Here is a 14,217-nt window from a genome sequence, read left to right on the forward strand (position 1 = left end):
CATCAGAAGCGATACGAAACTTGGTAGTACTTGTGTCTATTGTGATTCCTATTGGCTTTGCCGCATCTCTTGTTAAAGTTACAAACCAACTAGGCGAAACACAACAATAGCAAGTATAAAGACACTTGCAAGCACCAAATAGCTGTCTAGCGAGCTCAGCTATGAGATACAACAGAGAGAGAAAAAAGCAAAAAAAAAAAAAAGACCCACAACAATATCTAACCTTGACAATGTCCTTGCCAGCCGCTGGACTCATTTTCTCATCTATCATGAGAATGACAATGCCACGGTCGTCCAGACCACGTCGCCCGGCACGACCACTCATCTGGATATACTCTCCAGAGGTGACCTAAACAAAGCAACAGAAAGGTGCGCATTTCTTATTATGAACTCTGAAGCTTGAGAAGAGTGAAGAAGTGCACTTCCTATACTTTTCCCATACTTTTCAATTGGGATGAGAGTGTACTTCTTCACTCTGAAATGCTAGGTATAATGCACACTTGCTGCCATTTCTGCAATGCTTACAGAAGCTCAGCTAGGTTCACTAACAACCTAGGGGGAATTATGGTGTCATTGAGGGAGCTCTCATCAGACATTTCTATAGAGTGAAGCATGCTACCACTGTTTGAAAAAGCGAGTGGTGCTAAATTTCACAAAAGCTTTAATAAAGCTTGCAATGCCACAATGCGCGATGCACCAGATTGCATGCGACAGTTTAAGCATAGATGGCTTCACAGTGAGTATACCTACTCCACCTCTGCTGCAAAGGATGCTAGTAGGAGTGGATTGAATGACAACTATGGTTGGAAGCACATACATGTAGTCTGCCATGTTTTTTTTTTTTTATCTCTAGTATATTCCCAGTGTACGGTCTGCATCAGCAAATTTCACAGGCAACATTGTCCACACAGGCCTCTCTGTGCAATTCCCAACAATAAAAGGTAACAAGTGCATTGGAGCCTTGTGCTTCCCAAACTTACACATAAAATTTTTCATTTCTAGATATTTTCACTAAGCCTCTCTGGCTGTAAGAAATGATCTTGGAAGAGATTTAATAATGTATAGTGCGCAATTTTGGAAACCCAACTTGGCAAACTATTTGGCATTTAAACATGTAAGCTTCATGGGTTAGTGGTCACACAATATGGCATTTATTTCTGAAATTTTCATTTCTTAATTTCCTAGGTGACCTGAGCAACAAGGTGCAAGTGGTAAGAGGAGAGTGTGAACAGCTGGATACAGGAGAAGCAGATATGAAAGGCAGCAGCACACCTATCATTCCAACACATAAAGTACCACTAAGTCCACAATCATAATCAGAAAGTAGTTTTGGCATGTAAAACCCCATAATTTAACTATTTTAATTTTTAAAGTCTACAATCTGTCAGACTGCAAATTTGATGGTGCCTTCACCTTTCCAAGCTTCATTTATTACAAGAAAGAGAGAGGGAGAGAGAGAGAGAACAATATTCAAAAGCATTCCACAGTGACTGTATTAAAATATGGTTATAATAATCCACAAGCAAACCAAATATGGCAACCCGGAAAGGAGGGAGGGGGAAGAACGTTGCCTTGCACTCGCATAGTGGTACCAACCTGACTCATGCCCATACCACACTCTGAGCCAAGTGAGACCAATCTAGTATGTGCTGCAAGAAACAATGACTACAAATTTTCATATTGTTACCTAGGAAGACGCAGACGAAATGCTATATACAAGTATATTTACAATGAAATACGCCGCACTTGGCCAAGAGGCAACAGCCCGTGCTGCCCTCTAATCAAACAAACAAGCTGTGTTGCATCTATTGAAGTAGTGGCCCGAACTACTGCTTCATAACGTTTGTAATAGACGTTGCCATGTGACCACAGCACCACCCATGGTTTGGTTCATGCGCAAACAACATCAACACTCATTTGCTTGACAAACACACTCACCCATCTGAAGTCCTTGCCGTCAAACTTTCTTGCGTTTGTGAACAGTACCGTACGGGCAGGCATGTTGAGTCCCATGGCGAATGTCTCTGTCGCAAACAGTGCCTGCAATACAGTAATGAAAGAGTGTCCGCAAAATGATTACTTAACTGGCATGTAACACAATCTTCAAAACACAATATTCAAGATGCAAGTCACTCACGGACCGTTCAACAATACCTCAGTATGCTCAACAGAAGCAGAGCAGCATTACCTTGACAAGCCCCTCTGCAAAGAGAATCTCAATGGTCTCCTTCAAGATGGGCAGCAGGCCGGAATGATGCACGGCAATGCCTCGCTTCAGCAGTGGAAGAACCTGCTCAACCTATAAAGAGCGACAGGAAAGCACTAAGACCAAGAAGGACACTGTGCATTTCTCTCACACTAAGAGTGGAAGGCGAAGATAGTCTAATTATGCGTGCAACTGACAGAGAAAGATAAGTTTTCATAAGGAGCAGGGTAGCCAAAGACAAGTGTTACAAGCATGTCATGAGCCTTTGCTTTGGTGCCTATTAGCGTAGCTCAATCAACTACGGGGGATCGCCCATGCCTTGTTAAAGCTTCTTCCTCACTCACCCATTACCATCATCATTATGTACATTCTTTGTTATTCCATGAAATCGCCATGTTTATTCACATACTACTCTTCTTATGTACCCTGCAAGAAGATTGGTCGGCGAAGAAACATGGTGGCTTAGTGGAATAACAAAGTGATGATAATGATGGCAGGTGAGTGAGGAAGAAGCTTAAACACGTCTCCTCACCTGAGGCAGCTTCTGGTCTTCTTCCGAAAGTGAGTCCATGGCATTCTGGAAGACCTCCATCACAAGTTTCTTCTCTTTTACTGTTTGAAAGCAAGAAAGATTCACTTTTGCAGTTGGTAGTTTGGTCACTTTCCCTCTGCTCTACACGCATGAGTTATTGAGCATCACGAACATATTGCCAGTCATGCCGGACAAAGAACCGACAAAGACACGACATGGAGAGTTAACAATCTCGCAGTTTTAGCTGGCAATAGTCAGGTGACTAAATATTTAGTATCAGTACCGGGCGGTAGCTTGTAACTTGCACAACTGCACTGTTGAATTGAATTCTGGCATTTTATGAGCCAAACTACAGTTTGATTATGAGGCTCACTGTAGTGGGGGACTCTGGATTAATTTGACCACCTGGGGATCTTTAATGTGCCCCCAATGCAGGGGACACAGCGTTTTTGTATTTCGCCCCCATCAGAACATGGTGGCGGCGGTGAGTACAACTGCATTGTGATTTCTGTCCATCTTCTACTTATTTAACAGTATTTACTAGATTTTAACATGTGACTTTTCTTTTAAGGAAATCTATACAGAGGGTGTCTGTGTGTTACAATCAGCTGCAAAACCGAAACCGACGGTAGCCTTGGCTACCACCAGAGACAGAGTAGAGTGACTGCTGCCATCAACACAACATAATAAATTTTCCTTCTGCAAAGGAAAAAAAACATTTCATTTTGTTCTCGTTGCGAAAATCAGAGGCGTGCTACACTTCTTGTTATAAAATTGGGTGAACATGAGATGTGCCTGCGCTATATTTCTTACATTGAACCTGGTGCACCTTGGATTTGGAGGTGCATTAGAATCAGACAAATGTGGTATTTTGCTTAATAACAGCAGCTTCAGGAGTGCTTTAACAGGGAATGTTTAGCTTGGGTCAACCCTGACTTCCATAGTCGAACAAATTTGAAATGCAGAAATGTACTACATGACTGTTTAAGCTAACTGAAAGGAATTGGCTGCATTAAAGAGAGAAGGTTAATCTACGAAATGTGCCGTGGCAATATTTTTATGAGGCCTTGGATATTTCGTCAGAATTTGCAGAACTTAAAGGAAAATTCAAAAAATAAAAAGAAGGCTTGAAGGACTTAATTTACAAATCTGGAATGCCACATCAAAAGCAGACACAGTGAAATCCCAATGTTGTGAAATCTCTTAACTGGAATTGACAGATAATTCAAACTGCTCTGTTGCCCTGGCAAAGTCCTATGTATTTGAATAGGGAAAGGCTCGCGCGAACTCGAACACTAAAAACCATGCAATCGTTATTTCGAATGAAATATTTCGCTCCCATGTACCACTTTTTGGACAAACCCAAGCCAAAGGTGAAAGTTTGATGTGCCACTAGCTACCGTAATGTCACGTGCCGTAAAGGTAATGAGGAAAGACATGTGGGGAGCCAAGACCGAACCCGAGCAGGAAGGAGCCCCCAGTCTGTGCCCACCTGCCTCCCCCTCCTAGCGCATGCTCAAGTCAAGTAGCCTCCAACATTGGGCATGCAGAAGTATGGCACACGCCAACCTATCATCCGTCTAGGCTCACCCTTGCACCGACAGCAAACGGCGTGCGAGGCGCAACTTTATCGCACTTAAGACTTTAAAGAGGACCTAGACTTATTCCAGCACGTCGCATGCTGATGGAGGAAACAAGACTTTTTCAATGCGAGCCTAGAGACGGTTTTGGTTTTGCATGCTGCAATGCACAATTGATTGGGCACTACCATAATTTAAAGAGACTTTCCTTAGTTCGAACTTCGTTTTATTAGAACAAATTTCCAGTCACCTTGGAGTTTAAATTAATGAGATATTAATGTATAAATATTTTGCAAGATTTTTGTTTTTGTTTCAATAATAAATTTAAAATCTACCATTTAAGGTTACTATCCAATAATTGCAACAGCAAAAAGCTTTTATAATACTAATCACAAAATTAATTTGTTTCCCACATGACGCTGACAGTTCATTCGTCATAGAAAATTTCTGTGTAGTGGGCAATCTTGAGCCCAACACCCTTTCCACCATATCAAACATTTTACAAAAAAGACAAGGCACCAGAACTCACAAGTGGTCAAGTCCAGTTTGGCGATCTGGGTGGCATATGCCTCACATTCCTTCTTGCTGAAACTAAAGACAATAACAGGCGCATAGTCACGTTCCATGATCATCTTCACAATCTTGTAGCAGTTAGACTCGCCTATAAGCAGAAAAACAGAACAAAAAAAAAGGGGGGGGGGAAGTAACAGTCATAAGAGGGTCAGAAGTCACTGGTACAGCCATCAAAAGAACCAAATGAATATAGAAAAAAAGAAAATGCCATGCAACGAAATGCTTTTTGAACACGGTAAGAAAAAATTTCTGATCTATAGACCATCCTGTCACAAACATGCAAGGCAAATATTATTTCACAGCATGCTTCCACGGGCCTATAGCGTGCCAATAGATAGATCACTTGCTCTCTTCTGCGTCTTTCAAATAGTACACCACTTTTTTTGCAGGCCTATGTGATGTTGGCAATGACATTAATTGGTAGCTTATAGACACGTGGATACACACCTTCTATACCTGTGGACAACTTTTTTTTTTTTGCTACGAAAGCAGAGCATGCACAAGTAAGAGTGTGTCTGAATAAATACCCGCATTTTCATCCACGTTAGTTTAAAACTGGAAAAACGGAAACTTAAGCACCTCATTTACAACAGCAAAAATGAGAGAGGATACATTGCCGAGTGTCAAATCTGACTTATTTTCTAGCTTTTCTCTTCTGCATCTAGTCAAAATCTAAATCACCATACGGAGAAGCTACAATTATTTAGTATCTGTTCCAAGAAACCAAAAGTGCAGTCAGAATTGTTAACATGCCCTGCCCGTCTTGTTGCTACTGCTTTGTTCCTCTTAAGCACCTCTGTCAGAACACAACCACAAAAGATTACCATCACTGTATTATGGGAAGAAGAAAAAGTAAGAGTCAAAGCAAAAGGCAGGGCACCGCTATCAGTGCCGCACAAGCTGAGAGTAAAAGTTGCACCATTGGGAACAGGGAAAGTAAATATTGTGCTCTATATACCTCCTTTCTTATCGGGTTCATTTAAAAAATTTCATAAAGAATATAGTATTCTGTGAAAGGTAATGCACTCGTACGAGCATGTTGCCTGTGGGCCCCTTTAAAAAGCTGACATAAAGATAGTGCTGCTGCAATCCTAAGTTTTCCACTGCTTGCAAAGACATCAAGGAAACGTGTGGGCACCTTTGAATCCTCCCTTGCGCCCTTTAAGGGCCGAGTCCCCCTTGGCAGCATCGCCTGCATTCTGGAGCAAAGCCATTGCTTCGTTGAATTTGTCCTCCTTGAAGTTCCCCTGAGGAAAGAAAGAATACCAGTATCAGTGACAACATTTTATCGGCAAGACATTGACAAGGACAAATTCGATAACTCAAAGGGTCCTCTATGCTAGACCCAAGCGATGGTAATGTGTTAGGGTTGCGGCTCCTTATGAGTGAAACAGGTGTGTCTCATGTTGAATTTGAATATGCATAGAATGAAAGGTAACAGAAGGGGCAATTTAGTTATGTGTTCCCGGCTCACAGTGAAATGGTCATGGTGTGGTGGTGGAATATAGCACACGACTGAGAGATATGCATGTCAGTGGTGGTGTGATGATGTCACATGACCACCACCTGTTATTTCCTAGTGTTACTGTAACCTGCTCCATTATTATTTTTTTTTCTCTGGCACTCACAGTTGGACATGCTCACACATAGTGAACTCAAAAAACCCAGAGCAGCTATACCACTACAAAAAGTTAATTACACCGTAGTGTAACTCGTTGAGACAAGGCACACATTGGGCCATAAATCAGCAATAAACAGTGCATGTAACCGTGAGTTAAAATGGTTTGAACTTTGAATACTAAATTCCCCCCCACTCCTATATTTTTTCACGTGATAGTGATAAGGCTGGCATCGCCATATTACACAAAGGTTTCCTGTACTCATTCATTCTAGGACTCAAATCGCCTTCCCAGATCCATCCCTTCCATGAAAGACATTGTCTGTTTTCTGGAATCTTTAGCTAGCATTGCACAACCAGATATTTCCTCCTATTGCTGCATTTCTGACTTCTCCCGCTCGCCTCTCTAATGCCTTCGAGAGCCTTGAGGGTACTAAAAAAAAGGAACCAAATGAAATCCTCTATACTGAAAGCAGAGTTCGAAAGACTTAGGCCACAGAGGATGGTGTTGTTGCAAACTGTACATGATTATCAAAACATCTGCAGAACTTCTCGTTCAAACCTCACGCTAAAAAACAGAATTGCACATATTGCACAGTCAAAATTTTATGCCTAACTTTCTCATGGGAAAGCAGCTTATGGTTCCACAGAACACCAAGCAAAAAATGAGGTACACAGACAGTTAAGAGAAAGACTGGGGGCTCACAAAACGACGGCAAATGTCATTCACGCAGGGAACAACGACACCTGAAGGAAAGAAGAAAGAAAAAAAGAACTCACACTTTCGTCTACGACAAGGTAGAGACCACTGCCGCCAGCCGGGAAAATGTAGTGTTGCAGGGGCACTGGGCGATATTCTGTGTACACTACATGGCATGGCTGCATGTAAACAAGAAGCAAAATGTTTAAGCATTCCGTCTGCAATGTGCTTGATGTGCCGTTCAACAACAGCAAGAAAAAATAAGCCTCCCATTTTCTTCGCAGCATAACAATGGAAATGCATGGCTACGGTAAATGCTACACCACAGCTCTGCGTGTAGAATAGAAATGGCTTTTCCAAGTGGAGGTACATAGCTCAGGTTAAAACACTTCGGTGAGTTGAGCTTTGATGGTGCCCGAATGCATGTGCTATGGACTAACACATGGAAAACAATAGACAAACTGTAGTCACGGCTGTCAAACTACTGAATGTTTTGCTCATTTTTTTTACGCAAAAAGGAGCAATTGACACTCATGGCCAAACTGAAGGACAGTAAATCAAGATTTCAGACAAAAAACTACAACGCTACTTTTCTTGAAAGCAAAGCTTTTGGGTAGAGAAGCAAGGGGCCTGCAAAATTGCAGATGGAAGCAAATTTTAAAGCAGTTTTTCCTGTTCTTACTAAGTGGTGTTGCACCCGGCACTGTCATTCACTGGTTAGACGATTCTAAATTTCTTACATTAATAAAGCAGAAATGAAACATTGTTATGGTAAAACTGACAGTCACAATAGGTGTGTGATAATACAGTAGGTTTGAGAAATATGAATCGTGCAGTATTCATGGCCAGTGAATACAACTAAGGATAAAGGCAATGTTTTAGACCAGACATGTTGTGCCTGTTTTGATATGTCAAATGATGAAGTTAAAGTTCACCGGTTCTTTAGCAAGCTACAGCATACACACACATACATACAAAACTGCTACGCAAATTTCAACACCCGAGATGTATGTGCCCTTACCTGTTTATGCAAATGACATATCCACTCGGCAAACTGCTTCGCATTAGGGATGGTGGCGGACAGAAAAACATACCGCACATTGTCTGGAAGCAAGATGATGGTCTCCTCCCAGACAACACCTCTTTCTGCAAAGGTCACATCAGGGACTCAATGCTCACATAGCATTATCAAATTTATTTTATTTCTTTGTCAATAGGAGCAAACACAAACAGTTTAGCTTCTTTAGTACAGTTCATAGCTCGAAAATTAAATCACATGTAAAAACTGCAGAGAAACAAATACACACACAAAAAAAGCAGACCTCGGAGATTCCGTCAGCTCTGAACACATTTACTGCAAGAACAGCAGAATTTACCAGCAAACACTACGATAGCAGACTAGTTAGTGTGTACAGCTCCGAACTGAACATTGCCGCACTGGCACATGTTCAAGACCCAGTGGCTATAGTGGGTCAAGCTTTGTCTTGCTGCAAGCTACAGCGAGGGGAGATCTGAGGAAGTCACCCGGCATTGACGATACACCTCCATCCACTATATTCGCAAGTACGAAAAGAGTGTGCATTCCAACATTCTGCTCTGATGTACCGCTGATTGGTTAAGTACCTAGCTTTGTGACTTATGCCACCGAGTTGAAACAGTAAAGAGCAAATAGCTCATTCATAATGGCTGCTTTTAGACCAAGCCGAACGGTTGCTATTGTTGCTCTCTGACCACGTCTGTTCTGTGACCACCCCGACCTGCCAGCATTAATGCGCCAAAGATTTCACCACACTGCAACTGGCTAAACTCGCTGCACAGCTGACTTACCTTTGTCTCTCATGTAGTGAATCTCATCAAAGATGACCCAGCCGACCTCTCGCATGATCTCCGACCCCCTGTACAGCATGCTTCTCAAGATCTAACAAAAAGGAAAACAGGGCACAATGCACTAAAACCAAGTGAGCACAGTTATGTTGAAGATCTTGACAAACACAGAGGTATAAACAGCCTTGCACAAGCTAGAGTATCCAGGGATATTATCTAGAGATAGACAGATACAGCTGCATATAAAAAGTAGTATCTTAAAAAAATTAGAATTCTGGGGCTTTAAGTGCCACAACCATGATCTGATTATGAGGCACACCGTAGTGGGGCAACACCGGGCTGATTTTGACCACCTGGGGTTCTTTATCGTGCTCCCAAATTTAAGTACAGTCTGCCATATTGCTCCCACCGAAATTCGGCCACCGAAGCTGAGATCAAACCACGAGCTCAAGCTAAGCTAAGCAGTGCCACAGCCATTCAGCTATCGCAGTGGGTGCTCTAGACAAACATTCATGTATAAACAGCCTTGCACTAGCTATAGCAACTAGATGTACATACCTAGAGATAGATACACTATTTAGATATAAATACAGCTATAGATATATATCTTGTGTAAACAGATAATTCAATGGGAACTAATATGACAGTGCCCATTTAATGGCTCTGCTTGTCAAAAACAGCTAATGCTTCAAAGGGCCAAGCAATTTAAGCCTGATGCAGCATTTAACATACTACAAACTCTTCATGAATATGGGCCCGTATTCACAAAGTGTTCTTACACTAAATTGGATCTATATTTTGAAATAAGATAAAGCCAGAGGCCACCTGCACACATTCGTTAGCAAAAATTTTTCTTCCAACAGATGACGCACTAAATCCATAAGTGTACTTCTCAACAGATCTCATCTGTGTTAATCAGGATTGATTGACACAGCTAAGGTTCGCTTGTATTACGACAGTGAAAATGCAGACTTGTCTCTTGTGATGAAACCATGCAAAAGAGGCAAGCCCAAGCATGTACAGCTAACACTTCACATTCACTTCAATGATAGCCAATGCCGCCATGCATTGGGCATCCGTGCACTGCAGTGAAGCACAGTTGCAGGTTAGGAAAAGAGTACATTATATAAGTAATTACCAGAAAGACAGATGCAAGAGACAATGACCCCGAACAGGACAGAAATGTCATGTCGAGCCACGCAAGGGGGCACAAACAAGTGCTTAAAGCAGTGCTACTGCCAGCCACCGAAAAAGCAGGCACTGCTAAATGTTGACGAGCTCAGTGTCTCGAGGATGCAAATATAAGAGCAACCGACTGGCCTGTCAAAACAGAGGAATCTAGCAGGAAGTGTGGTCACATAAAATCAACTCACCTCTGTTGTCATTATAAGGCAGCTGGCGCTTGGGTTGATAGTCACATCACCGGTCATTAAACCTACATCTTTGAAATCGTCTGTGAACTCCCGGAACTTCTGGTTGCTAAGTGCTTTGATAGGCGTCGTGTAGATAACACGCTGCTTCTCTTGAAATGCCAGTGATATTGCATACCTGCGAAAGCACAATGCCACAGTTCCTTACCCATTAGTCAAAATGAAATGAACAAAATTTCTGTTTTAAAGACGTTTTTGACCTTTAGTCGGCTAAGAAGGCAACGTAACGCCAGGTGCTTAGCCTTGGGCACCTTGATTTCAACTTATGTTAGGAACCCAGCCTCGGATCAAACTATATGTCTTTGGTACACTCAGTGGAGCAAGCATGTTGTACTATAGGAACTAAAGTAATGTGAATTATATTCTGGGGTTTAACATACCAAAACAGCCCAGTAGGTTATGAGGGATGTCGTAGCTGAGGGGTGCGGATTAATCTTGACCACCTAGCGTTCTTTAACGTGAATTTAAATCTAAATATGAGAGCGAGTGTATATTCCACTCCCAATGAAATGTTGCCGCCACAGCTGGATGTCAAACATGTGACCTTATGTTCTGCAGCAGAATATAATAACCACTTCAGTGGGTTTAAGTCATGTCCTGTACCTAAGAAGTGATCTTGAGTAATATATGTGCACAACAGTTTGTTTTAATATGATCCGGAGCCCTTGAAAGGGTTTTAGTTTAAAGGGGCCTGCAACAATCGTCAAAAATGATGAATGGACCAGCTCAGTTACTAGACAATGCTGTCACAAACCATCTCAGACAAATATTTTTGTCAACACAGCAAGTAGCTTAAGATTTCTCTCATATCACTTCCACAGATCCTTGCCACTTTTTGTGAATATTGATGCCATTGATGGATTACTTTACATGTCATGATGACTAACTAACATACCTCCGATGGAAGCAAGAACAGATAAATCTAATTGGTAAAGTGGTTATGCAATCCACCTGGTGGCAAAGAACAATAACCCTGCACTGATAGTGTGGTCTCTGAGATCAGCTCCACCTCAGAAGCCAAAGCACGGTGGAATGTTGGGCGGAGCATGGCCTGCATGACACACCTTCTTTTATCAGTGGAATGGTCCACGCGGAACAATGACCGAGAAGAAATGGATGGAATCAAAGAAAAACAATCCCTACAAAATAATGCCCTAGGGCTCTTTTTAAATGCAGCTTAACAAAGTTTGTCCTGCACAATAGCTAATATATGGAGAGGTACGAGAGTTGAATAGGTAGCATCCAAAACACAGTGGTAGTGACGTGTTTCCGGCTCTTGCAATTGCTCCAGGTGCAAGCCGCCAGCAAAAGCATAGGCTTTGAGATTAATTTTGGTTATGTAGAGGAAGTCACCACTTGGATGTGGATACGGACATCACAGGCTGTTCAAGGCAGACACAACATAATATGCAGGATGATACATACTCAGCCACAACTGTTTTGCCAGCCGAGGTGTGGGCGGACACCAGGACGCTTTGGTTGTGCTCAAGACAGAGGATGGCTTCCTTCTGAAACGGATCCAGGATAAATCTATACTCTCGTGCAGCAGGGCCCTCTCTGTTCCGTTTCAGGGGCACGTATTCCATCCCCTCTGGCATTGCCACCTGGTAGAAAAAGAGTGAACCACCCACGTCAATGCCAGCTACTTATCTCACTCATGCCGTACTGCTATACACAAGGTCAAAGCGCCTGGCTACAGTGGCTAGATGGGTAGGCTTGCCATCTCCCGAGTGGGAAGCGTTGTTCAGCTTCTCCGTTTCGTGAGGACAAACTTGACACTCTGGTCAGCGATCTGTCATAAGCAGCGTGAGTCTTGTGCTGCCGCGGCCGTATTACAGTGTAACTAAGGTGCACTTATCATTGTAGTTAAACTGCAAACCGACTTCACAGTGACATCACAGACAATAGCAAATTTCTGAATGTAGTCGAGCTCTGCCACTTGCCAAGGTAACAGACTTGCCTTGTCCGTCAGCTGCTCATTTCCCGGTTTGAGGGGCAAAAATATAGAGCTCTTATACTGTTTAGTTCAGTAAACATGTTAATCTTGAGTATATGAGGAGGAGCACAAATTCCGTGCAAACAAACTAGCCCTTCATCAGTTCTTATATAATGAGAGGAGCGAAGCTATCCTTTACAAAAAAGTATATATAGGTTCTGTATGCGAACCTAACTTGCACAGGACGTATTCATGTAGTACAAAATGTGTAAGGGAAATAATTTTGTTTGAAGGAATGTAAAATAGATTCAAATAAATATTAACATCCGTACAAATAAAACCCCTGTTTTAATTTTTTTGCTGTATGGGTACTATTATAAACGAGACGTACACATTTGCAACATAAATCAACAATCTTTTTTTACAGTAGAAATGAACTTGTTTGTGGAAAGAAAAAAAAAATTTCTCATCTTGTTCAATCACCTATGATTAACTCCAAGAGAGGATTAATTTACAGCATGCAAATTCATATAGTTTGTACTCTAGATGATCTTGTACATGTGTATTTGAATGCAGTAGGGTAATTTCTCGGTCACATGCGCAAGCCAGTCATACCAAGATTTTACAGCAAATTATAGATTTAAATGAAACACGACGCTGCACCACAGCATCCTATGGTAGAGTAAGGTGCTTTTTCTTTTACAGAGTATGCTCAGGAGCCAAGTTATACCCCTGTCAAGTGGGCAAGCTGAGTGCACTTACTCCCCGGGGAGCGCACTCAGTTTTAAATGAATTTTCCCAAATCTAAACGTCGCAAGTGGAGTGTACTTACAAAAGAGTGCACTCCGGTTGGGGGCGTTCACGGAACACACTTTGCTGGTTGAGTGCATAGCCTCGCGCCGCCAGCGGTTTCAACGATATAAAATGTAATGCATAGAAAAAGGACACAGAAGTTCATTCTAGCTGTTGAATAGCTTTTAACAAATAATCAAAACAGAACTCGCTGCTATTCTACTCTAGCAGGATCAAACGCCTCCTCGTCGCACGCCACCATCTTGCTCTGGATTGGCTAGGCATTCGTCTTGGCCAGCCTTGACTTGTAACACTCTTATGATAAAGATATTTTCGTTTTTTGTTGAGTGAATACAGATTAAGATTGTTTTTTTATTTATAATACAACTAAAGCAATCACTTTTTTGTAGGTTTTTTTATTTTAATCTACATCTTCAAAAAACATGATTTTAGTCTGTCACCATTTCTTTTAGTGGAAGTGCGCTCTGTTTTCCTGTTTAGCATCGCGAAGCCTAAAGTGTCACTCAATGTCCCGAAGTGCACTCTCCGTAAGTGCACTTAACTTGCCCGCTTGACAGGGGTATAATTCTTGCTCTTCACAAGAATTAAAGTTCAGCTGAGCAAGGAATTAGCTTCATGATGCTGTTTGTAAATTCGAGCTTGTGCTGCTCAAAACCGACCAGACCTGCAGGCTTGAGCTAAGGAGGAAGAAAGAAACATCTGCCAGTGCATGCAACAGTTGTTTTCTTGTGAACCACGGCCACTGCGCTTCGTGCTGAATTTTCTGCTGCTATATGTTGTATGTTGATATTCGTCGTCGTACTTGGCAAAATGGCTTCAAGCCTTTCGCACGGAATCATTTTGTCGGCCTACATTCAACAGGTTCACTTCCTCACTTGTCTACAAATACTGATTCTTCACTGTGTATACAACATGCAGCCTTTTCATTCACATCCTACTTTCTTGAAGCATGTTCAAGTGTGGCTCACTATCTCTTCAGGAATATTTTAGTGGCCGGCATTCAGT

The 14,217-nt window shown here is 42.0% G+C and overlaps 1 protein-coding gene across 1 annotated transcript in view; it reads right to left on the bottom strand.

Moving 5' to 3' along the window:
• Mtr4 (exosome RNA helicase Mtr4) overlaps positions 1-14,217 on the bottom strand; it is a 38,711-nt gene that overhangs the window by 18,231 nt on the left and 6,263 nt on the right. Inside the window, exons 4-14 of the mRNA XM_075672308.1 lie at positions 11,889-12,067; positions 10,407-10,581; positions 9,037-9,127; positions 8,231-8,355; positions 7,290-7,388; positions 6,030-6,138; positions 4,848-4,979; positions 2,739-2,818; positions 2,189-2,299; positions 1,939-2,040; positions 224-349 (exon numbers count right to left, since the gene is read on the bottom strand). Of these exons, the coding sequence (XP_075528423.1) occupies positions 224-349; positions 1,939-2,040; positions 2,189-2,299; positions 2,739-2,818; positions 4,848-4,979; positions 6,030-6,138; positions 7,290-7,388; positions 8,231-8,355; positions 9,037-9,127; positions 10,407-10,581; positions 11,889-12,067 (1,329 nt within the window). The remainder of the gene's footprint in view (positions 1-223; positions 350-1,938; positions 2,041-2,188; positions 2,300-2,738; positions 2,819-4,847; positions 4,980-6,029; positions 6,139-7,289; positions 7,389-8,230; positions 8,356-9,036; positions 9,128-10,406; positions 10,582-11,888; positions 12,068-14,217) is intronic.

Source organism: Dermacentor variabilis, chromosome 10 (assembly GCF_050947875.1).
Source record: "Dermacentor variabilis isolate Ectoservices chromosome 10, ASM5094787v1, whole genome shotgun sequence".
NCBI lineage: Eukaryota > Metazoa > Arthropoda > Arachnida > Ixodida > Ixodidae > Dermacentor > Dermacentor variabilis.